This window comes from Macrobrachium nipponense, chromosome 3 (genome assembly GCF_015104395.2).
Source record: "Macrobrachium nipponense isolate FS-2020 chromosome 3, ASM1510439v2, whole genome shotgun sequence".
In the NCBI taxonomy this organism is placed as follows: Eukaryota; Metazoa; Arthropoda; class Malacostraca; order Decapoda; family Palaemonidae; genus Macrobrachium; species Macrobrachium nipponense.
In genome coordinates this window covers 45,888,542-45,912,130 of record NC_087202.1, presented here as the reverse complement: position 1 = coordinate 45,912,130, position 23,589 = coordinate 45,888,542, and the positions used below count along the sequence as shown (strand labels likewise).

The following is a 23,589-nucleotide window of genomic DNA, read 5'->3' as shown; positions in this document are numbered from 1 at the left end:
TCTATAATTGCCTTCTTCCTGAAAGATTGGAGATACAAATAAAAAAATTCACCATTTTGTGGGATGAAATTCAACACCTTTTATGTACAAATTAAAGTGGTGTTATGCAGGAAAATTGCTTCAGTTTACTCACAGTCCATTCTTTGTTTCAGCTATTATGTGCATCTGTAAAGTCAGAAGAAAGTGCTCAAGTTGTCACAAACATTCTACTGGCATGTCTGTTGCAGCTTCCATCCAAGGCACAGCTTCGAATAAAAATTTCAAAGTAAGGCACCCTTATTTACTTTGTATCTTGATGCTTTCAACTTTTCCCAAATTACATTTAAGTTCCTTACTAGCTGGTGTAGATTTTAAATAATTTAGTTATTTAGATAAGACTTTCTTTGTTATTTGTTTAATGCAGTTTATTCTTTACTTCTTTATTTATTCTAATTGTATTAGGCTTCTTTCCTTATTGTAGCCCTTGGCTTTTAGCATTTTGCTTTTCTAACTAGGGTGGTTATTATAATAATAATGATAATGATAATAATAATAGTAATTATGTACTATTATGTTTTGTACATGCAACTTCCCCGGCAGATATATACTTAGCTATAGTCTCTGACGTCCCGACAGAATTCAAAACTCGCGGCACACGCGACAGGTAGGTCAGGTGACCAGCCCACTCCCGCCGCTGGGTGGCGGGAATAGGAACCATTCCCGTTTTCTAACCAGAATTTTTCTGTCGCTGGTAGCAACAACACCGTTGTTGGTACCTCCTGCTTTGGAATTCTTTTCTCGTTGGCCGAGGATTATCTGTTTGACCTTTGGTGATGTACATTGATCTTTGGTTTTGGCATACGCTTATCGTGGACCGTTTTTTGGATTTTGGTTTGGATACTCTTTAAAATGTCTGACGTGGCACCTGTATTTAGAGTGTGTACGAAAGAGGAATGTAAGGTGAGGCTACCGAAAGCATCAGTGGATCCTCACACGGTCTGTAAAAAATGTAGGGGGAATGATTGTTCTGCGACTAACACCTGTCTGGAATGTGAGGGTTTAACGGAAGTGGAATGGAAGACCTTGGCTTCTTATGTAAGGAAACTTGAGAAAGATAGAGTTAGGAGGGCTTCCATCAGAAGCTCAAGTAGATCCTGCTCTATTGAGCAGGAAGTAGCTCCTAACTCTTCTGTTAATTCACCTGCTCATAGTTTGGTTTCAGCCCCTTCCCCCAGCAGCGAACCTGTAGATGCGTCTACGGAAATGGCTGCAATGAGAGCCTCAATAATCAGCTTGAAATCGCAACTGCAAGCAATGAAGGTAAGCGCAGTGATGTGTGCAGTGATTTGTGCAGTGTCCCCAGTGAAGTGGAGGGGGCGTCTGACCGACTCCGCATTGCTCCTAGGCCTAGACCTCTTTCAGACTCCCATGACCAAGGGAGGAGGAATGTCGCAAAGCCGCAAGGGGATGTAGAGTATTCCCAACGGTCAGGCGTCCCTTCGGCAGATCCTGTAGCCGCTTCCCAGGCTGCCAAGGACAGCTACTGCAAAAGCGTCCTCAGGAAGTGCTTTTCGGACTCAGACTCTTCGTCTCCAAGAAGAGGATGGAGTTCTGCTTCTAAGTCGCGTCCTCTTAAGAGAACCTGGAAAACGCCAGCAAGCGAAGCGTTGCATTCCAGTCCTGAACCTTTTCCGGAGTATTCTCCTGCTCGTAAGAAGAGAGCTACGAGATCTCCTGACTCTTCTCCTGAAGGTTTCGCACACAAGACGAAGGAAGTCTTGGTAGGACTCCAACAGCAGTTGTCTGCCTTAGTAGGAGTTCTTTCTGAAGGCTCTTCTAGGAAGAAAGACGTTTCTCTTCCCATCAAGAGTTCTGTTAGGAGAGCCTCAGAGAGTAGGCGCCCTGGCGTTAGCAGACGCTCCTCGCCTGAAAGGTTTTCGTCCCCAGCGAGACCTTCTTCAGTTGGATATGACAGGACTCGTGTGTCCTCTCCTGCTAAGAACGCTAATCGGAAACTCCCTACGAGCAAGAGTTCTCCCAGGAGTTTTTCTAGAGACGATTACGCCTCTCATGGCAAGTATCAGGAGCCTGATTCGCGGATTTCTCGTGAGAGAATTCGTGCGGCTAAGAGCTCCGGGAGAGAAGAGAGCCCCTCTCTTTTCAGAGCTCCGCAAGAAGGAAGGAGCGTTCGTTCGTCCTCTAGACCTTTCCCGAAGGAACAACCCTCTCCCTCTGGCAAGTACCCAGGAATCAGGAGTCCCGTAGGATCTTATAGATATCCTTCTAAGGACGCAAGAGTATCGCCGAATAGGCGCCTCGATTTGGACAAGTGTTCTTCGCCTCCCAGGAGGGATAGGAGAGAATCTAGCGCCTCTCCGGATGGACGCAAAGGGAAAAAGAGCTATTCGCCTGCTAGACGCAGTTACCAGGACGCAAACGTCTCCGCTACTGGACGACGGGAACAAAGGGTTCTCCTTTCTCCTCGCAGGCGCATTTCGCCTTCCAGGCGTCCTCATCAGGACGCAAATGCCTCTCCTTCTTGGACCGGCAGCCTCTAACCAGGACGCAAGGCCTCTCCTTCTTGGTCCAGGCGCACTCACCAGGACGCAAGCGCCTCTCCTTCTTGGCGCCAGGGACAGGATGTTCTCCTTTCTCCTCGCAGGCGCTCTTCGCCTCACAGGCGTCTGATTCAGGACGCAAGCGCCTCTCCTAGCAGGCGCAAGGAGCAGAGCAGAAGCCCGAGTATAGGGAAGCTCCAGGACTCGTGCAGGAAGGAGGATAGAAACAAGGTTTCGGATATCCAGCAAAGGGACATTGATTCTCCTACAGTTAGGATTCACGAAAGAAAAAGGCTTCTTTCTCCGGATCGGTCTCCTGAAAAGGCAAAGCCCTCTTCGCCTGCATCGCTTTTGGAAGAAGTTTCGGAAGAAGAGATCTCCAAAGATGCAGGAGTTTCGGACTATAAGAGACTTGCTTCTCTTTTGTTGCCGGTGTTTGGAGACTCGCTACGCCCGTCGGATCCCCCTTCTCCGGGATCTTTATTATCTAGTACGAAACTGTCGAAGCCCTCCTCCTTCGTTAGGATGACTCCTACTCTTTCTATGAGAAAGTCTCTGAAGAGCCTCGAGAGCTGGCTCAGATCTAAGAAGGAAGCGGGGAAGACGGTATTCGCTTGTCCTCCTTCTAAGCTGACGGGAAAACCAGGTATGTGGTATGACACCAAGGAGCCAATGGGCCTGGGACTCCCTTCGTCCTCAGATGCGGACTTTTCCGCTCTTGTAGATTCGTCAAGACGACGCTCTCTGCATTCTGCAAAAGCCTCTTGGGGAATGTGTGAGGTTGATCATCTCATCAAGGGCCTCTTCAAGACTCTCGAAGTCTTTAACTTCATGGACTGGGCTTTGGGAGCTTTAGCCAAGAAGTCTCAAGAACCAGACTTCGTTACCATGGAAGAGTTGGGCAGCGTATTAACCTGCCTAGACAAGGCAGTTATGGATGGCTCCAATGAAGTGGCATCCCTTTTTGGATCCTGTATTTTGAAGAAGAGGGCAGTGTTTAGCTCCTTCTTAACAAAATCTGTTTCGCCTCTGCAGAGATCCTCCCTGTTATACGCGCCCCTCTCTAGTCACCTTTTTCCTCAGGAAATAGTGAAGGATATATCGAAGACCTTATCAGAAAAGGCCACACAGGACCTGTTGGCCCAGTCAGCTAAAAGGCTAAAACCTGCTGTTCAGGTTTTGAAGAAGGAGAAAGTTCCCTTCCAGCAGCCCTTTCGGGGAAGGTCTGCCCCTAGATCTTCTCTCAGAAGTAGACGATCGGAGAAGAGAGGAAGGTCTTCTCGAAGGCCGTTCGTCAAGACCCAGTGAGACTGTGGTCCTCCAGACAAAAGTGGGTGCCAGGCTTCTAAACTTTTACGAAACTTGGGCACAGAAAGGTGCCGATGCCTGGTCCCTATCCATCCTAAAGAAAGGATATTTAATCCCCTTCAGGGAAAAACCTCCCTTAACTACAACTCCAAGGGAGTTGACAGCAAACTACAAGGATTCTGTCAAGAAACAAGCCCTTCTACATCTCGTGGACCAGATGATTTACAAGGAAGCCATAGAGGAAGTAAAAGATCTCTCTTCTCAGGGGTTTTACAATCGCCTGTTCTTGGTTCCGAAAAGTTCAGGAGGTTGGAGGCCAGTTCTGGACGTGAGCGCCCTGAACGTGTTCGTAGCAAAGAGGAAGTTCACAATGGAGACGACAGCCTCGGTGTTAGCAGCCCTGCGTCCAGGGGACTGGATGGTATCCCTGGACCTGCAGGATGCTTATTTCCACGTGCCTATACACCCGTCTTCCAGGAAATACCTCAGATTTATGGCTCAAGGAAGAGTATTTCAATTTCGGGCCCTATGCTTCGGACTCTCAACAGCCCCTTAAGTGTTCACAGGGCTGATGAAAAATGTGGCTCACTGGCTTCATCTCGAAGGGATTCGAATATCCTTGTATCTAGATGACTGGCTGATACGAGCACAGTCGCGAGTCAGATGTCTGGAGGACTTAAAGCTGACACTGGAGTTAACACAGTCCTTGGGACTGTTGGTAAACCTCGAGAAATCCCAGATGATTCCCCAGCAGAACATTGTTTATCTGGGGATTCGGATGGATTCTCGGGGTTTTCATGTATTGCCATCACAGGAAAGACAGAACCGCTGCTTGGAAAAAGTAGCAACCTTCCTAGAGAAAGAACAATGTTCCGCGAGGGAATGGATGAGTCTTCTGGGGACCCTTTCCTCGTTGGAACAGTTCATTTCTCTAGGAAGGCTTCACCTAAGGCCTTTACAGTTCTATCTAAGAGAACATTGGGATCAGAGATCCCAAATCTGTCCGATTCCTTCCAGATCACGAAGGAAATAAAGGAGGACCTTCGTTGGTGGATGAATCCGTGCAGGATCAACGAAGGAGTATCCCTTCATGTTCCGAACCCTCGGCTAGTGTTGTATTCCGACGCCTCAGATGCGGGGTGGGGAGCCACTCTAGGGACGAGAGAAGTGTCAGGCACCTGGAGGGGAGAACAGGTGTACTGGCACATCAATATGAAGGAATTAACAGCAATTCACCTGTCTCTCATACACTTCGAGGCTCAGATCTCAGGTTCAGTCCTGCAGATCAATTCGGACAACACAACAGCCTTAGCTTACATCAAGAAGCAAGGAGGGACGCACTCGTTCTCCCTTTACAAAAAGGCAAGAGAACTACTGCTTTGGGCAGAAGAGAGAAGAATCACTCTCCTGACGAGATTCATTCAAGGGGACAAAAATGTAAGAGCCGACCTTCTGAGCAGGAGAGACCAAGTACTGCCTACAGAATGGACGTTGCATCAGGAGGTATGCAACAGACTATGGAACCTCTGGGGGAGATCAAATATAGATCTTTTTGCCACCCATTGGAACAACAGGCTGGAAAGTTACTGCTCCCCGATCGCCGACCCAAGGGCGATTTCGGTGGACGCCCTTCTCCTCGATTGGTCCGGAATAGACGGGTATGCTTTTCCTCCGTTCAAGATCATATCGGAAGTAGTAAGGAAGTTTGCAGCAGCAGAGGGAGCCAAACTGACCCTCATAGCCCCGTTCTGGCCAGCGCAAAACTGGTACACAGAGGTACTGGGATGGATAGTAGACTTTCCGAGATCTCTCCCAAACAAACAGGAGCGATCTTCTCAGACAACCCCACTTCGACAGGTATCACAAAAACCTGCCCGCTCTCGCTCTAACTGCCTTCAGACTATCGAAGGACTTGTCAGAACGAGAGGTTTTTCTCGAGAAGTTGCGAAAGCGATCGCAAGAGCAAGACCATCTACTATTCGAGTCTACCAGTCGAAGTGGGATGTGTTTCGCAGATGGTGTAGGACTCAGAAGATATCCTCTTCCAGTACCTCTGTGACAGATATAGCTGATTTCCTCCTTTACTTGAAGGAAAAATGTAATCTAGTAGTCTCTACAATTAAGGGCTATAAAAGTATGCTATCTTCAGTCTTCAGGCATAGAGGCCTTAACATTGGGGAAGACAAAGATTTACATGATCTGATTAAATCCTTCGAGACGTCAAAGAACAGAGGTATTAGAGCACCTAGTTGGAACTTAGATGTGGTCCTAAAGTACTTGATGACCCCCAAATTCGAACCTCCCCGTAAGGCTACGTTCAGAGATCTGACAAGGAAGTCTTTATTCTTGGTCGCGCTAGCCTCAGCAAAAATAGTAAGCGAACTACAAGCCTTAGAACATAATGTTGGCTTCAGGAACGACTCGGCGTTCTGTTCCTTCAAACCGATGTTTTTGGCGAAGAATGAGAACCCTTCGAAACCTTGGCCTCGGACCTTCGAGGTAAAAGGACTTTCGTCTCTAGTAGGTACAGAGCGAGAAAGGGCTCTTTGCCCAGTTAGAAGCCTTAAGTTCTACTTAGAAAGGAAGAACGAACTAAAGGGGAGTAAGGAGAGTTTATGGTGCTCAGTTAGAGATCCCGGAAGACAGATCTCAAAAAATGCTCAGGCGTTCTTCATCAGAGATGTAATCAAGGAAGCCCATTTAGCGTGTAAAGAAGAACAACTGGACCTCCTTAGAGTTAAAGCTCACGAGGTAAGAGCAGTCGCTACCTCTTTGGCATTCCACAAGAACTTGTCGATACAGACTCTAGTGGAGTCAACTTTTTGGAGATGCAATTCAGTCTTTGCATCCCATTACTTGAGAGACATTCAAGTGACGTACGACAAATGCTTTACTCTAGGAGCGTACGTATCTGCGGATTCGTTGCTGGGACAGGGAGCTGAACCCAATCCTTTTTAGTTTTATTAGGTTATGGTTTTTAATGGTTTTTGGTGCGTTTTATTGGTCGATTGAAAGAGGGTGCAGGAGTTGACCCCTTTCAAATCGTAGTTCTAACATGTTAGTGTGGTCAGGTGATCGGGATTGGTCGTTATGCTCCTTGTAGTGTCTTTATTACCTAAAGCTCTATCATGTAAGAGGGTTAGCCCCCGTTGGTATGATACAGGTCAAGGTTCTGCCATGTAAGTGGGTCAGCCCCCATTGGTACGATCCAAGAAAAGGCTCTGCCATGTAAGCGGGTAAGCCCCCATTGGCATGATCCGAAAGGGTTATCAGTCACAGGTCTCATCCTCTCTGAAACTCTGATGGCAAGCAGACTCATAGACAGTATCAATGAAGTCTTCTTCCATATCAGGTAGGAACCAAGGTTGTTTTTTAATATACCTACAACGTATGTTGTTTCCCTGTTTTTATATTCATAAATAATTAGTATGTAACTGTCTCTTGCCCTCCACCAAGGGTGTCAATCAGCTAAGTATATATCTGCCGGGGAAGTTGCATGTACAAAAATGATATTGTTAGTATACAATAAAGTTTTGTACATACTTACCCGGCAGATATATACTTAGCTATAGTCTCTGACATCCCGACAGAATTCAAAACTCGCGGCACACGCGACAGGTAGGTCAGGTGACCAGCCCACTCCCGCCGCTGGGTGGCGGGAATAGGAACCATTCCCGTTTTCTAACCAGAATTTTTATCTTCCACCTGTCTCCTGAGGGGAGGCTGGGCGGGCCATTAATCGTATATATCTGCCGGGTAAGTATGTACAAAACTTTATTGTATACTAACAATATCATTTTTCCCGTTGTCGTAGTCTGAAAAACTTTGGAAGTGACTTACTGGCACCCCTAAAAGGCCATGCTAGAGAACAGAAACATAAGAAAAATCTATGGCTGACGATCGGTATCAATGAAAGGAAGAAATTGTATAAAACCTAGAAATTCCTGTTTAACTGAAGTATATGTACACTCGGCAAGGAAAGTCAAGATACAGTTTTTTGAAATCTTCGGACATATATCGTTCAATAATGCCACACCTGGCAACTCTAGAAAGGGGGCGGAGCTTCAAAATCATAGCGTTCGTTGCTTTCTAGATTTCCATTAACTTTACACCATAAAGATCTGGTAGAGGTCCTATAATCATTTATACTTGGATGTAGAAACAGGCTCTATATTATTCGTTAATGTTAGTTTGGTGACGTCAGTTCAGGGTAGAATATCGATCATCCCTTTTTAAAACCTACTGTGAAACCTTATTCATAAGTAATGTTTGACACTAAACTGACGTAAAATTCATACGTAATTGAAGACGGATCTGAAACAATGAGAGAAAGTATTTTAAAATTTGGGCAGTACTTGTGGAAATCATGAGGAACAATACAGTAAAGAATGAAATATTATGACGATAGAGAGAGAGCGCGCAAGCATAGGCCTATCGATAGAGATAATTCATTATATATTTACTTTGAGAGATTAAGTGATGATATTTTTTCAAATGTTTCAAAAGTGGAGAGAGAGAGAGAGAGAAACTTGGAAGAGAGGAAGAAAGAGAGAGTGCGCAAGCATAGGCTATCTATAGAGATACTTAATTCATTATATTTACTTTGAGAGATTGAGTGTTAATATTATTTCAAATGTGTTTTAAAAGTAGAGAGAGAGAGAGAGAGAGAGAGAGAGAGAGAGAGAGAGAGAGAGAGAGAGAGAGAGAGAGAGAGAGAGCAAAATCTGCTTACGTGAAAGCTTAGGCCTATTTATAACTACTTAATTTCATTATATTTTCTTAGGGAGACTGAGTGGTAATATATATTTTTAAAGTATGTTTTAGAGGTGGAGAGAGAGAGAGAGAGAGAGAGAGAGAGAGAGAGAGAGAGAGAGAGAGAGAGAGAGAGAGAGAGAGAGAGAGAGAGAGAGTGACGGACTTGTGACGGGGGAAAGGCAGAAGAAAAAGCGGTGAATCGGTGCACAGATACCTGGGAAACAGGTTGATATGACTGCCAAGATCGTGCTGCACTATGCTAGATGAAATTTGAAGGATCATAATATTCAAGTTAATTCTCTAAGAAATTCATACCATAATCTTGATTTCATTCGACAGTTGCCGTAACATTCAGATTGTAAAAAGACGTGGAAAATTTTAGGCACAGGCTGCGGTCATTCTTACTCTCTTGATATGGTCCGTACTTTTGAAAATCGGGGTTCATCCACAAATCAATCACGAAAAAAGCTGTGTTAAGTAAAAATATTTATTACCACAAATAACTCACAGGCAATTAATGCTGATGTGTTGGGAGATCTTTCAGCCTCGCGGCAAAGAAATGCAGTCGCGTAGGGCTGTAGGCTACTACGAACTGCTTTGTAATGGGAGCGTATAGCCAGAAAATCTTTGAGCTGACATGCTACTTTAACCTTGATAAAGATTTATGTTTAAAGACAGTAGCTTTGTAAGCAGCAACTACCATTCGATCCATGTCAATGTCAAAGTAATCAAAGTGTGAAATCCGTTACGTAAACCAGTATCCAGTGACTTGCGCTTTCCCGCTTTGAAGTTCTAGGGTTCCTCCTCACATCATAGAAAACACTCTTGCGGATGCAACTAGATTTGCGCAACCTACCTTAGCCGTCACAACATTGACTGCCATTGACGTCAGATGACTTTAATCGCGTTGGAATACAAACATGAGTTTGTAGAAACTAAAATAATTGCATTCACCATTTACGATGATGCAATAATATTCCCGTTCATGAAGGAAAACGAGTAAATATTGTCGTCGTGATATATAGTACTACAATCAGAAATTCACATTCTATCTACCAGATCTCTATGAACGAATCCATCTGAGAAATTCCAATTGCTTCGGACATATATCGTTTTTTCAAGTATCTGAACGGTTTTGTTTTGCAGTTTTAACTTATATGATATAATTTGCAGTGTATTTTCATATTCTAGAGTAAATTTAGCGATATTATGTCTTTTCAGTACAAACAAATGGGAAATTCGATGAACGAAAGCTAATGAAAACTGTATCTTCAGTTTTCTTGTCGAGTGTACACTAATTTAGGTGAGTCAGCAATTTACACCTTAAGGGTGACAAGAACTCGAGCAGGTCCAGAAATTAAATGGAAGGCGGTTGATTGCAGGTCAACCAGGACACATGGCTGGAAAATGATCCAGGCACAGAAATAAGGTTTGTGCACAGAAAATTGCTTGATTGCTCCTGGCGCTGCTTCCATGGGGGTCCAATTTTCTCTCGTAAGCAGTCAAGATATTTGCATTTGCAAAGACATTGGATTCTAGGATGAGTACTAAGGCGATATGCACATTAAAGTCCACTCACAGGAATATAGAATGACTGGGAGCTTACACAGAAAGGTATACATACTGCTTTGGTTTATTAACTAAAGGGATGTTTAGCATAAAACAACGTTTCTTCCTGATGTAACAGACGCTAGTGTAGATGGAAATATCACAATTAGATTTAATATTACTATTAGTATCACGATCTCTCGATAGAAGTAGTCTTTTGGGGGGAAAAGAAAAAATAAGACGTCATATCGTCACTATCATTGTCACTATCACCCTCTCTCATATCCATTAGGGGAAGTCTCTACATAAAAAAAATAATTTCTCAGAGATATTGATATCTTATGGAAGAAATTCATCCGTCCCATTGGTTTTTCTTTCATTATATCATCTTTTCTCACTTTCTCCTGTATCCCTCTCATTATTCCTTTTTCTTATATACATATTATTATACGATTTTTTCATTTAGATATTTCCACTATATGGTATGAGAGAGGATGATAGTAATAATGATAGTTACGATAATGACGTCTTATTCTTCTTTTCCCCCATGAGACTGCTTCTATTGGGGGATCATGATTACGATGGTGACATCATCGACTATGTGACCAGGACATGACCACATGAAGATGAGAGAAAGAGAGAGAGAGAGATTAATATTAAACTTTTTCTTGTTATTTCCATATTGATAGCCTTACCTATAATTATTTGTAGCATTTTCATCCATGACATTTAAACTACAATACTCTATGAAACACAAGATGATAAATGATGAATGCACTGCAATGTTATGTAAGGAATGAAAGAATATATTTTATCTTAAAATTTCATGTTTATTTCACTATTCATATGTTAGCATTAAGTTTACTGAGGCATATAATTCATATATCAGAACAGATGCTCACTGTATGATGTTTTGAGAGACACTGACGAGTTTACAACTTTCCAGTCCTGTGACTTAATTATAACACCAACACCACCATTACAACAGAAACCAAAACAGCAACCGCCTTGGAAAAGGTGCCTGGAAAAACAAATCATGGCAATTAGATCTGACTTGAGTAAACTGAAAGAGATGGCAGAAAGGAGGCTAAGAAGGAAGAAAATGAGAGGAACTGAACGAGAAATACAAAGTTGAGGAGAAGGGACCAAACAACACAATAGAAGATATAAAACAGAGGCTTAAAGCTAAAGCACATAAGATCCAACAGTTCATGAATAGGAATAAAGGATATCAACAGAATAAATTCTTTGGAACCAACCAGAAAAGATTATCTATCTAACTAGGAGGGAAGACAACCACCAGGAAATTCCTTAAGGTGAATCAAGTGAGAGACTCTGGGAAAATATATGGAGCAATCCGGTGTCACACAACAAACATGCAACGTGGCTCTGGGAAGTCGAGCCAGGAGAAAGTTGGGGAATAAAACAAAGATTCACCAAGATCATGAAAGACACAGTCAGACACCAACTAAAGAAGATGCCCAACTGGAAAGCACCAGGTCCTGATGAAGTCCATGGATACAGGCTCAAAAACCCCAAGATCTTACAACCACGAATAGCAGAACAAGTCCAGCATTGTATCACAAACCACCATATGCCCAAATGGATGACCACAGGGAGAACATCCTTCATACAGAAAGACAAGAACAAGGGAAATATGATATTGTTATGATACAATAAAGTTTGTTCATACTTACCTGGCAGATATATATATAGCTGTATTCTCCGAAGTATGACAGAATTTCAAAACTTACCACACTCGTAGTGGGAGTCAGGTGGTTAGTACCCATTCTCACCGCTGGGAGGCGGGTATCAGGAACCATTCCCATTTTCTATTCAGATTTTCAATTCCCACTGTCTCCTTAGGGGAGGTGGGTGGGCACTTTGATTATATATATCTGCCAGGTAAGTATGAACAAACTTTATTGTATCATAACAATATCATTTTGTTCATGAAGCTTACCTGTCAGATATATATATATATAGCTGAATCCCACCTTTGGAGGTGGGGAGAGACAGAATAGGATTTAGGAAACATAACACATCTTGGTTCCTTACCTGTTAGCATAGCTGACTTCGTGATTACTGTCACCCAAGTCTGCTTCTGCTTTACTAGAGTCTCCAGCAAGGTAGTGACCTATGTAGCTGGTGAGTTCTAGATGATTTGTCAACGGGGGCGTGACCACAATGCGACTAGACCATTTGACCATACAATGAGGGCAACGAAGCAAAAAATACCACCTGGTCTAGCCTACCAAAGGTTAAATCCCACATAACTAGACTAAAGGAAGGGAGGTCCGCCTTAGGCGGTCGACCCTACAACCATAAACAACACAATAATTAAAAGCTCACCTAACCAATCTCTATAGGATAGGATGAGTGCTACTTCCTGCCCCCAAAATAATGTCTGCAGCGACGTATGGCCCAAGCGAATAGCAGTTCTCGTATGTTGTCTTCACCTCCCGCAGGTAGTGTGAAGCGAACACCGAGTTGCTACGCCAAAAGGTGGCACTCAAAATGTCACTGAGTGCCATGTTCTTATGAAAGGCTACCGAGGTAGAGATAGCCCTCACTTCGTGGGCGTTCACTGTAAACAGCTTCATATCTATGTCACTACAAGAAGAATGCGCCTCTTTGATGGTGTCCCTCTAGCGTTCTTAGACATTGGCAGATCTGGCCTTTTGACTGAACACCACAAGTTACCAGAAGGCCCTCTACAATCCTTCGTTCTCCGCAAGTAGAATTTGAGAGCCCTGACAGGGCACAGGACTCTCTCTGGCTCCCGACCAACGATTTCGGCCATACCCTTAATCTCAAAAGTCGTAGGCCAAGGGTTGGACGGATTCTCGTTCTTTGCCAGAAACGTTGGGCTCAAAGAACAAACGGCATTGTGGTTCATAAAACCAACATGCTTACTCATAGTTTGGATTTCGCTAACTCTCTTCGCCGTTGCCAGAGCAGTTAGGAAAACGGTTTTTCTTGTCACGTCTCTAAGTGAAGGAGCGTGAAGCGGTTCGAAACGGCTGGACATAAGAAACTTTAGAACCACGTCCAAGTTCCATGATGGTACTTTAGGTTGAGGTACCTTCGTTGTCTCGAATGATCTTAAGAGATCGTGAAGGTCTCTGTCGTTAGCCAAGTCCAGGCCTCTGTGTCGAAAGACTACAGACAGCACACTTCTGTAGCCTTTTATCGTCATGACTGCCAGCTTCAAGTCCTTCCTCAGGTAAAGGAGGAAGTCAGCGATCTGGTTCACAGAGGTCGTGGTGGAGGAAATGCCCTTCTTCTTGCACCAGCTCCTGAAAGCGGCCCACTTCGATTGGTACACTGCGAGAGAGGAAGCTCTTCTTGCATTGGCAATCGCTCTTGCCACAGGTCTTGAAAAACCTCTCGCTCTGGCCAGCTTTTGGATAATCTGAACGCAGTCAGACTCAGAGCGGATAGGTTTTTGTGGTACCTCTCGAAGTGGGGCTGTCTGAGTAGATCTATCCTTGACGGAAGCATCCTCGGGAAGTCTACTACGAAGGACATGACCTCTGTGAACCAGTTTGTCGCAGGCCAGAAAGGGGCGACTAGCGTCATCCTCATCCCCTCTGAAGCTGCAAACTTTCTCAGAACTTCCCGTAGGATCTTGAAAGGGGGAAAGGCGTAAAGGTCTAGCCCTGTCCAGTCCCAGAGAAGGGCGTCTATCGCCACTGCTCCTGGATCCAGAACCGGGGAGCAGTAAAGCGGAAGTCTTTTCGTTCTCGACGTCGTGAAGATGTCCACGAGAGGACGTCCCCACAAACTCCACAGCTCCTGGCATACATCTTGATGTAGGGTCCATTCGGTCGGCAGCAGCTGACCTTGCCGACTGAGGAGGTCTGCATGGATGTTCTCGACGCCTGCGACGAACCTCGTAAGGATCGTGACGTCGCGTGCCCTCGCCCACAACAAAATCTCCTTCGCTAGAGTGAACAGGGACCATGAGTGTGTTCCTCCCTGCTTCTTGATATATGCCAGAGCTGTGGTGTTGTCTGAGTTAATTTGCACTATCCGACGAGAAACTTTGTCTTGGAAGAACTGGAGCGCTAGATGGAAGAACTAGAGCGCTAGATGAATGGCTGCCAGCTCCTTGAGGTTTATGTGCCAGGACACCTGTTCCCCTCTCCAGGTGCCTGACACTTCCTTCCCCCCCCAGTGTTGCTCCCCACCCCGTGGCAGACGCGTCGGAGAACAACACAAGGTCGGGGCTCTGAAGCTTGAGGGAAACTCCCCCCGCCAGCTTCAAAGGATCGAACCACCACCTTAGGTGTTCTTTTACCTCTTCCAAGATCTCCAAGATCATATCCATATCGTCCTTGTGTTTCCAGTTGTCTGACAGGAAAAACTGAAGAGGTCTGAGGTGCAGCCTCCCCAGGGAAACAAACTTCTCCAGCGAGGAAATGGTCCCCAGCAGACTCATCCATTCCCTCACCGAGCATGATTCTTTCCCCAGAAAGGCTGACACTTTGCTTAAGCATTGCTGCTGACGTCCCTGGGACGGAAAAGCCTGAAAAGCCACTGAATCCATCTGAATCCCCAGATAAACGATGGACTGCGTTGGGGTCAGATGTGACTTTTCAAAATTCACCAGAAGTCCCAGGGACTTCATTAAGGGGGCCGGCCGGAACCCTTATATATGGTGGTATAGGGCGAAAAATGCAAAGTCATGAAAAAATTCATGGAGCTTCATGTGGCAATGGAGAATATGTATACGAAATATTTCGTCAAAATTCCTCTTACTTTCGTAGTTACAGGGTAATTAGTAAACATAACTCAATAAGCCTAAAACATTCATCCGTACAAGAAAATGCAATATTTCTTCTGTTATTGTAAATTTTGATAATTATTGGCAAAGAAATTGTGAGAAATGGCATCTGTAGAGATTTTGTAGCTCGCAGAAGCGTCTGAAGCGAGTATCTGGTTCAATCATGAATCAGTTGGACCATAGACGTCAAGTAGGTTACACGTTCGAGTTTCACCTCGTGACATTCGCTTGCTTTTACGTATGTTTATGTATGTTTCGGCAAGAAGTTCATCATGCCAATGAGGAAAAGACAAGGAAAACATCTCGCTAACATACAGACGAAGAAAAATCGCTCAAGTATTATTACAGAATATCATAATATACGCGTAGTTAGTGAAGAGAGAGGGGAGGGTTGACTAGTAACGCCCCCTTCTTGCCTGACAGCACACGTCACACTGTGCCCAAGGCTACGATCTTTGAGCAAAGAGATCTTCATTTATGATAAATAACATAGTTTTGGTTTTTTAATACCCAAAATGGAATATGAAATTCATAATAATCATGATTTATTAAATTGTCTTTGTAAAAAGAGAGTACACCTTTGAGTTTCACCTCTGACATTTCTCTTGCATTTACGTTTGTTTATCTTTGTTTCGGCAAGATTGTCGTCATGCCAAAGAGGAAAATACAAGGAAAACATCTCGCTAACATACAGAAGAAAATTCGCTGTAATAAGCCGAGTTAGTGAAGGGGAGAGAGGGGGTTACGTAGGAAGGAGTGCCCCATCTTGCCTAAGCAGTGCCCCAGGCTACGATATATGAGCAAAGGGATCATCATTTATGATTAAATTATGATAAATAAAATAGTTTTGGTTTATTAATATACAAAAAAGGGATTTTGACGGAGGAAAAATCTATTTCTGGGTGATTGGCTCGTGTCGCCCTATGAAACCCACCCTGTCTTCTTTTACCCACCCTGCAGGACAAGATGTTCATAGATTAAGGATGACCGCTAGGGGCGCTGCTGTCCGTGGCGTCGGTAGTAGTAGTAGTAGCGGCCGCATCACCCTTTGGTATCAGCTCTCTCTGGTGGGGATTTTATGTTGGAAGGTCTAAATGGTGAATGACTCGTGGTAGTGATCCCACTCGCCTATATTCTCATACCGACACTTCTTTTATAGAGTGAGCGAGTCAGTTTTACTGACATTTTCTTAATTTTGTTTTTCTCTGGTAATTTTAGATTAATTTTACCTAGAAAGAATGATATTAAGGATACTTTCATAGGGCGACACGAGCCAATCACCCAGAAATAGATTTTTCCTCCGTCAAAATCCCTTTTCTGGGCTCAGCTCGTGTCGGCCTATGAAAATATACCAGAGAAACAGACAAGATGGGAATAAGGACAAATGAAACCCAAAAGTAAAAAAAGAGATATATAATATAAGTGAATCAGAAACATTACAGTATACAAACAAAGTACTTAAAGCTAACTTATCTTAATACAATGGCATGATAAAGAAAGCAATCAATATAAAGTACTTAAAAATTAACTTATATTAGATATAGTAACATATAATAATGTAATGGCAAATAACAAGGAGTGATTCACTTAAATAAGATATTTACAAAATATACAAACACATTGTGTTCTACCCTAGCATAAAAATAAGGGTAGAAACACTGAAGTACATTATATGTACATAATGTGGATGTCCCTAGCAAAAAAATAAGGGACAATCCACCAATATTATTCTAGCGGCTAAGGCTAGAGTATTCCGAGTAGCATGGCAATAGGGTGAGGCATGTTGGACGAGGTAGGTAGAAAGGAGACCTGGATCTATACTACAACTACTATGCAGTATCAGGAGAAACAATGTTTCCCGCTGCTACTGCAGAAAATTTTAAAGATTCCAAGGACTTTAGATAATGACGTTTAAAGACTGGCGGTGATTTCCATCCAGTATACTTTTTAAGATCCTCCAAGTTCATATGTTGAAAGTAATTAATTGAGGTGGCTACTCCTCTGATGTCATGTGCTTTTGGAAATGAATCAGGGTTGGCTTGTTTAATGAAGTAAAGGATCTGTTGTCTGATTCCTTTTACTGATAAAGTGCCACCTTTTTCTCTCATAAAGAGAGAACCTGAGGATCTTGAGGATGTACGAGATAGAAAGGCTCTTAAAGTTGATACTGGGCAGAGAGAAGGATCTTGCGGAAGTGGGATGACTTTCCAAGGAGCCCACCTTGCAAGGGGATCCTCATTTTTAGCTAAAAAGCTACGATCCGGTGAAAGTAGAACTTCTCCTGAGGGGAGGAATTCCACATGACCCGCATCTCTGGATAGAGCCGACAGTTCTGAAATTCTGGCTCCTGAAGCCAGGCTTAATAAAAATAACGTCTTTCTAAGAAGCATTATAAAAGTGCAAGACGAGTTGTCAGTATCTGAGGCTAGTTTGAGGACATCATTAAGAACCATGAAACTGCAGTAGGCCTTTGAGAGGGTCTAAGTCTAGCACAGGCTTTGGGAATAGATGTAAAGTAAGAATCTGTTAGGTCTATTTGGAAACCGAACTGAAAGATTTTCTTCAAAGCCGATTTATGAGTAGTAATAGTGCTAGCTGCTAAGCCTTTTTCAAACAAAGATCTGAAAAAGGATATAGCTAAGTTAACTGTCATGGTTGTGGTGTTCGATTCTTTCAGGAAGGATGCTAATTTTTTAACAGCTGAGTCATATTGTCTAATAGTTGACTCTCTTTTATCTGATTCTAGGAAGAGGATGTTTTGTGGATCAATGTTAGCATCTTTGTTAGCCGCAAACTTCATGAAGTCCATAAAGTTAGGGTCTGAAGAATTCCTGAGGAAGCAAACACAGTCCTCATTTGTACTGATTGTGACAGCTTGTGATTGGGAATCCGTTGAGGTCGAAGACCCAATTCCAGAAGCAGAGGATACCAGTTGCTTTTTGGCCAGTCTGGAGCAATCAGTGCTACTAGTCCCTTGAAAGTCCTCAGCTTGCTCAAGACCTTCAAAAGAAGATTCACTGGAGGAAAAACATAGATTTTCCTCCACTGATTCCAATCTAACGACAGGGCGTCCGTGGCATAAGCCAGAGGGTCCAGGTTGGGGGCCACATAGCAAGGGAGCTTGTGGTTCGCTTGTGAGGTGAAGAGATCTACTTGGAGACCTGGGACTCTCCGGCATATCCACTGGAATGACCCGTCGTCTAGAGACCATTTTGATTCCAGAGGGACTGACCGGGACAAGGCGTCTGCTATCACATTTCTTACCCCCGCCAGGTGAGGTGGACAGATGCCATCTGTGTTTGTCTGCTAGTGCAAAGATGGCTATCATGACATGATTCACGTGTTTGGATTTGGACCCTCCTCTGTTGATGCAATGTACTACTACTGCACTGTCCAAAACCAGTCTTAGATGAGACTTCTTCGGGGGAAGGAGTCTCTTCAGGGTAAGAAATACTGCCATCGCTTCCAGGACGTTTATGTGAAGCTGGCGGAACTGAACCGACCAAGTCCCCTGAACTTGCTTGAATTGAAAATATCCCCCCCACCCGGACAGGGAGGCATCCGTGTGAATGGTTAACACTGGAAGGGGATATTGAAGGGGTACTAACTTGGCAAGGTTTTTCACTTTTGTCCATGGACGGAGCTGGTTGCGAAGGATCTGTGGGATCACTGACAACTTGTCTCGAGATTTGGTGTTTGCTCTTGATCGCCAAACTCGATTTATATCTTTCAGCCTTGCTTTCAGGAGGATGTCTGTCACTGAGGCAAACTGGAGAGAACCTAGGATTCTTTCCTGGTTTCTCCTTGATGTTTGTTTGCATTTGAGAAATTGTTTCACAGACTTGACTATTTCTTTTCTTTTGACCACCGGAATTGACAGATTGTGGGAAGACAAATCCCATTGGATTCCTAGCCACTGAAAACGAGACTCCGGAGTGAGCCTGGATTTCGTTTTGTTTATCTGGAACCCCAGATGTTCCAGAAATTGAACTACCTTCTTCGTGGCTTTGAGACATTCCTCGACCGTTGGTGCCCAGATCAACCAATCGTCGAGGTATGCTGCTACCATTATCCCTTGAGTTCTCAACTGCTGAACTACTACTTCTGCTACTTTCGTGAATACCCTGGGGGCTACATTCAGACCGAAGGGCATCACTTTGAATGAGAACGTCTGATTTCCTAGTTTGAAGCCTAGGAATGGCCGGAAGTGTCTGGCTATAGGGATATGATAGTATGCGTCTGTAAGATCGATGGAGGTTGTGACGGCCCCACGGGGAAGTAAGGTCCGTACCTGCGAGATGGTGAGCATTTTGAACTTGTCGCAACGAATGAAAGAGTTTAGCTTTGACAAGTCTAAGATTACCCTTCTTTTTGTTGAGCCTTTCTTTGGCACGCTGAATAAGCGACCTTGAAATTTTAGATGCTTGACTCTCGCAATAGCTCCTTTCTGAAGGAGTTCCTCCGCATAATCTGTCAATTCCTTTGATGGTACTTGATGGAATGATTTGATTGGAGGGGGATCTTTGATCCAACTCCAACCCAATCCTTTGGACATGATGCTCTGTGCCCATTTGCTGAACCCCCACCTGTGATGGAAGAGGAACAGCCTCCCTCCTACCTGGGGAGCCTCACTGTTGTTGGGCGGGTTGACCTCCGCGCCCTCCTCTGAATTGTCTACCTCTTGCAGCTCTTCCTGTGCCACACTGGCGAAAGTGGCCCCTCGCCCTGCTACCCCTAGAGAACCTATTAAAGGCTGGGTAGGCCTGGCTTTCGTACATAGAATTGAAGTGGGCGAGACTGCGTAGGAGGTTGACGGTTGACTCTGAGGAGACAACAGGAGGATGGGTTGAGTCTGTTTTGAAGTAGACGGCTGTCCCTGTTGAGTAATTGGGACGGCCTGAACAAACTGCTGTTGCTGCTGTTGCTTCTGGTAAGGCTGGAACCTTCTTCCTGTCTTCTTAAGCTTCTTACCAGCAGCAGGGGCGGTCTCTTGTTTCCTCTTGGAAGAGATGCCCCATCTAGTCCTAAGGCTCTGGTTGAGCCTAGCAGCCTCGTGGTGCACCTCGTTCACAGAGGACTCTGGGAAGAGGTCCGCACCTCACATGCTGGAAGCCAGGAGTCTATTAGGCTCATGCCTGATAGTGGCCTCCTGCAAGACGTGCTTTCGGCAGTTCCTCCTAGCTAGGAAGAAGTCGAAAGCATCAGCTTGGACTGTCTGGAGCTGAGATTTGGCCAGAATCTTGAATAAAGGTTCTGTGCCATAAGACAGGGCAGCCATTTCTGTAATGATTAGGGAGTTAAGGGACCTCCCAAATCTTGTTCGAGCATCGAACTCTGCCTGAATCAGGGTATCAGGCAGTCTTGGAAGCTTCTCGCCAAACTGGTCCATTGCGCAGTCTGGCTTAAGCTTACCAATCGAGAACGTGGCAGGCAAGTTCTCCCACAATTCTCCAAAGGCTGGGAAGAGCGGAGAAGTAGATTCCGCTTCCCTCAGCTGTGGCATGGGCTCATCCTTGAGGACTGCCTGAAGAGTCGCTTCCACTATTTTGGTAGCGAACGGAAGAGAAGCCTCCTCCTCCGTAGCGAAAATAGTGAACGGACTCTTGAAAGCTTGGAGCTTAGTGTTAGTACACTCCCAATCCTCCAGGCAGTGAACCCATTCCCGCTGTGCGTGATCCCTACTATACAGTACAGTCTCTCGGGAAATCTTGTCCTCTCTAGTGAGAGCAGCAACGGTCAGCCTAGCATACCCAATGAAAGGCTGAGTCAGTCCAGGAGGATAGAACTCGAAGTCCTCAATTCTTCGAGTTCCACACTTCGGGATAGAGATCATGCCGTCCTTGAAGGGGGCATAAGCGGCCACTCTCCATGGGTTATCCATGGAGAAGGCTGGTAGGGATTTGTAGGGAGGTAACTGCAAAATGCCAGTACCTGCTACAGGGGAGCTTGGCTGAGGAACCTGACTAAGTCCAGCAAAACGGTCCTCTTGCTCTCTAACTCTGTTAGAGAGATCCTGAATGGATTGGCCAGACTGGTTGATGGTGTTTGACAGCTGCACAAACATCTGTTCAAACTTAGACCCGAGGGCGGTCATCCTCGAGCCAACCATCTCTCCCACTTGCTGCATCACAACTGCCGAAAAGGTGGTGGGATCAAAGGAGCTCGGTCCCGCCACCCCAACAGGAGTTACCGGAGTGGAACCGGTGGATGCCGGAGAAGGCGTTGGCTCGGCTGGAGCGCGAGCCTTCTCCTTAGAAGCCTTGCTTCTAGAGCTCTTAGAGTAAGAAGAGCTCGGCTTTGCCTTCACCGCGTCAGCGTAGGAAGTTGTAGACTTCTTAGCTGAAGAAGACGACGACTTCTTATGGAGAGTCTTCTGTTCTCTCTGTCCCTTCACCTTCGGGGGTACAGAAAGAGCGGGAGAGCGGGCAGGGATCTCAGATCCCGTAAAGCCTTGGAAAGAGGCAGAAGAAAGGACAGGGGAAGAAGATCCAGGAGCGCCCAAGGAAAGACCTTGGGCGCCCGACACACCTACCTCAACCAACAAATCCTCTGCCCCTACCGCCATAGGCTCGATGTTCAGGTCCAGGTTAGCCACATCTGGGACCGGCTCCTGCGTGGAGACGGACCCGAACGCCTGCTGCACCTCCTGCTGGATCGAAGCTATGAGAGGGGCTGCCGAGATGGGGTCAACATAGCCGGTCGACTTGCCACCGGGGAAGATCTGAACGGCCAGCTTCTTGTCCAGAATGTACGGCTGGCCCTTGGCGGCGTTCTTCCCGAAGCCGCCCACCCAAGCCTTCAGGGTTGCCAAGGCGACTTCCTTCACGGCGGCAGCCTGAAAGAGAAGGCGAAATGAAGCTTCTAGCGGCGGAGACAGGGTTGAACAAAGCTTAAAACTAAGTGTTATTAGTGATAAGACCAAGAAGTCTAAGAGTAGACTTACCCCACCCAACAGCTGACTAACAAGGTCGTAGCAGATGGTGCAAGCTTCTGGGTGCCAGACGATCAGTCCATTGTGGATGGTGGCACACGGGGCGTGAGTCCTACACTCCTCATGGGCGCAGGGGTCGTAGAGTGTTGCGTTGCAACCCGGGACCTGACAGTTGGTAGCCTGTAAGTGGAGAGATACATAAGTATCAGGTGCACACTTACAGCCTAACAATTGCTCCGCTGCATGCCGGAGCGTGAAAGTTAGATTAAACCAGAGCCCCGCCATAATACGTGTGGTAACTAGGCGGTTGGAGTTTGTCTAAGGCTACGCCGGAGACAGGAAAAAGATTCCAACCAGGAGTGGTGAGGAGCCATGAAACCACGACGGAGAACGACGGAGATGGCACACATAAATAAATTAAAACTAAAATTCACCGTAATATTAGGGTATATCCGTATATATAACGAAGTATAAAATTTCCCGTCTACTAGATGAGTGCCCGGGTAAGGAGCGAGCTCTCCTCCGGTAGCGGAAAAAAGGATATAGTAGGCAAGCAACAGACCATTAGTAATGTCCACCCCGCCCGCTGGCGGAGCCAGACGAACCTATAACCAAAGGGGCCCCCGGCTTCAGCGGAGGCTCCGTTCATTACAGTAGGGGAAGGGTGGGACTGAAGCAATAGGTGGGGGGTCCCGGCGTAACACGGCGGGAGAGAGAGAGAGGGCGGGTGGCCTACCCCTCCCCGTCCCTACAGCTACCCGCTCGGTGACCCGGTACCCGAGACAAGTGGTCGCCCTGTACCCCAGCTGGGAGGGAGCTCCTGGCCTCCTCAGAGGGAGAGGGAGGAAGGCTACTGTGGTTGTCATGGCAACCAAGGAGTCCCCCAGACCCCTCCCTATACCTGGTAGGGAGGGAAGGGGAAGGGTAAGGTGCTATGGGACACGTGATCGCAGGTGGCCTAAGCAGCGAAAGCAACACAACCATGGAGGGGCCACGTGAACCAGACTGTACCAACACATGGTACATGCACCTAGGCTAGCCTAACACCCTAAATAACACTGAAAATACATCGTAAAGGGGGAAAAGACACTTTTAGTAAAAGAGAAAGAAGCCCAGGAGGAGGCAAGCTGTTCCGAAGAACAGTTGACTACTCGGAGCCAGCGGTAGCCGATGTAGAGCAAGAGCCGGGATGCTGGGCCAGAAACACGGTATAGCCCTAAATACCAAACTAAGAGAAATGGTAAAAGGGCTGTTCTAGCTATAAAAACGATGTAATAAACGATAAACGTAATATAGTAAGCCCATAAGTATAAGATGTCCCAGTATGGGAGACCGGGAAATCTTAACACGAGGCGGCACGCAGCCGCCACGAGTCAACCGGGAGACCGTATATGACCTATTAAGAAGGAAAATACTGGTCCCTGGAAGACTAAAAAACTGTAAAATACTACTTATGAGGCACTTAACTTAGCCGATGCGATAGCTGCACGTTCCATCGTAATGACGAGGTAAAATACGAAAACACAACACGAGATGAAAAAAGCACTCAAGCGCTGCGAACCCAATGATTAAGGATGACCGCTAGGGGCGCTGCTGTCCATGGCGTCGGTAGTAGCAGTAGTAGCGGCCGCATCACCCTTTGGTATCAGCTCTCTCTGGTGTGGATTTTATGTTGGAAGGTCTAAATGGTGAATGACTCGTGGTAGTGATCCCACTCGCCT

The 23,589-nt window shown here is 45.5% G+C and overlaps 1 protein-coding gene across 4 annotated transcripts in view; it reads left to right on the top strand.

The window, feature by feature from the left end:
- Nucleotides 1-23,589, top strand: part of LOC135221732 (tRNA (32-2'-O)-methyltransferase regulator THADA-like) — a 219,250-nt gene that overhangs the window by 65,528 nt on the left and 130,133 nt on the right. For all 4 annotated transcript variants that reach the window (XM_064259523.1, XM_064259524.1, XM_064259522.1 and 1 more), the window contains exon 4: nt 153-265. In XM_064259523.1, the coding sequence (XP_064115593.1) occupies nt 153-265 (113 nt within the window). The remainder of the gene's footprint in view (nt 1-152; nt 266-23,589) is intronic.